General features: G+C 38.1%; 1 protein-coding gene across 2 annotated transcripts; it reads left to right on the top strand.

The window, feature by feature from the left end:
- Window positions 274-1,173, top strand: LOC109207689 (60S acidic ribosomal protein P1-like). 2 transcript variants are annotated; one of them, XM_019370668.1, is made up of 4 exons: window positions 274-382; window positions 472-560; window positions 649-867; window positions 950-1,173. In XM_019370668.1, the coding sequence occupies exons 2-4, from the start codon at window positions 492-494 to the stop codon at window positions 1,001-1,003; spliced, it is 342 nt and encodes a 113-aa protein (XP_019226213.1). In that variant the 5' UTR covers window positions 274-382; window positions 472-491; the 3' UTR covers window positions 1,004-1,173. The 2 variants fall into 2 exon arrangements, with proteins under 2 accessions (XP_019226213.1, XP_019226208.1); XM_019370663.1 differs by having other exon boundaries at window positions 464-560.

Here is a 1,848-nt window from a genome sequence, read left to right as displayed (position 1 = left end):
TGGATGTATCAAAGTAGAGAGAGAAAGAAAATAATGTAACTGATTAGCGTATTTAGTGGCTTAGGGCTAGGAGGTAACCAAAATTAAATATTTTGCTATAAAGCTTAAAAGGTATCTATAGAATATAATTTTTTTAAATGGTATTTATTTAAAATAAATAAGGTGTTAATCTTTGCTATAGGAGGTAAAAATTCCTATAAAGTAAGAGGACAAGACGAATAGGCCTGATGTTTGTTGGGCTTCATTTTACAAAATTGGGCCCCCAAAGACCTACTAACCCTGTGTTTCTACACTTTATAAGCCTCTTACCATCTCAAATCTCAAAACCCTAGCAATCAGTTGCAGCAGCGGAAAGAGCAGACCAGCATTTTCTTGCCTCAAGGTATAAACCCTAACCAATTCCGCTGCCCCTTAACAATGTCATCTATATGTTTATTGCGCGTTTGCTCACTCACTGTTACAGTATTGCAGGTAAATCGATTGAGTAGAAAATGTCGATCGGAGAAATCGCTTGTACCTACGCATGTTTGATCCTCAACGATGAGGACATCCCTATCACTGTGTGTTTCTTTGCCCTTACGATTGTTTACCGGTTTTGTTTTATTATTTTGTGATGTATTGATTTTGGTTTGTTTTGATTAATAATAGGCTGAGAAGATTTCAAGTATTGTAAAAGCAGCAAATGTTACCGTAGAGCCTTACTGGCCTCTCTTGTTCGCCAAGCTCGCTGAGAAGAGAAACCTCTCAGATCTCATCATGAATGTTGGTGCTGGCGGTGGTGGAGGTGCCGTAGCCGTAGCTGCCCCCACTGGTGGTGCCGCCGCTGGTGGTGGTGCTGCAGCTGCTCCTGCTGCCGAGGAAAAGAAGGTAAACTAAATGAGTGTTTTCCGTTTTGAAATCTGTTTAACCCTGTGTTTCGTACTTATAATTGTTTGTTGAATGTGTACAGGAGGAGCCAAAGGAAGAAAGTGATGATGATATGGGATTCAGTTTGTTCGATTAGAAGCTGTTTTCAGTACGATCTTGTTCTTTTGTTTCCAAAAAAATAGTTGGCTAAGTTTTAGTATTTGATGTTTGAGATATTCGGAAAAGTGTAAGAGTACATGTAATTTTGAGGCTATGGACTCCTGTTGTGCTAGTTTTGAAATCAAATGTTTGTTCTTCTATTGCTAATTTCTTATTATCTGTTTCTTTAATTCGTTAATTCACTTTACTAATAGAAAAACATGAAAAGATTTTGTGTCCAGTTATATAAATGGAATAAGGTGTCCTTAATGGTTGTCAAGGAAGGAATTATGTATCTATGGGACATTCTCAGCTAGCTTTAGACCTTTTAGATTCTAACTCTGTTGCGTATAAACTTATGCACTATGTCATGCAAGACTGACAGTTTAATTTAACGATAGTTTGGGCCTTTGACTGATACATTTTGGCATGTAAGAGTGACAATTTTATTACAAGGGAGTTTGTGCCCTTTATGGTTGTTAAGGAAGGAATTATGTATCCATTCAACATTCTTCCCCAGCTTACAACTGCAAGCCGAGTGTAATACCCTAAATGGGGTATGGGGAGGGTAGTGTGTATGCGGACCTTACCCCTACCTTGCAAAAATGAGAGGTTGTTTCTTATGATTGTTAAAGAAGGAATTATGTATCCATTCAACATTCTTCCCCAGCTTACAACAACTGCAAGCCCAGTGTAATACCATAAATGGGGTATGGGGAGGGACCTTACCCCTACCTTATAAAAATGAGAGGTTGTTTCTGATAGATTCTTCCCCAGCTTCAAACCTTTTAAATTCCAACTCTGTTGCTAGTAAAATGATATAGTTTGGGATGTTAGACTATG

The sequence above is a fragment of the Nicotiana attenuata genome, chromosome 2 (genome assembly GCF_001879085.1).
Source record: "Nicotiana attenuata strain UT chromosome 2, NIATTr2, whole genome shotgun sequence".
In the NCBI taxonomy this organism is placed as follows: Eukaryota; Viridiplantae; Streptophyta; class Magnoliopsida; order Solanales; family Solanaceae; genus Nicotiana; species Nicotiana attenuata.
This window is presented reverse-complemented; position numbering and strand designations above follow the sequence as displayed.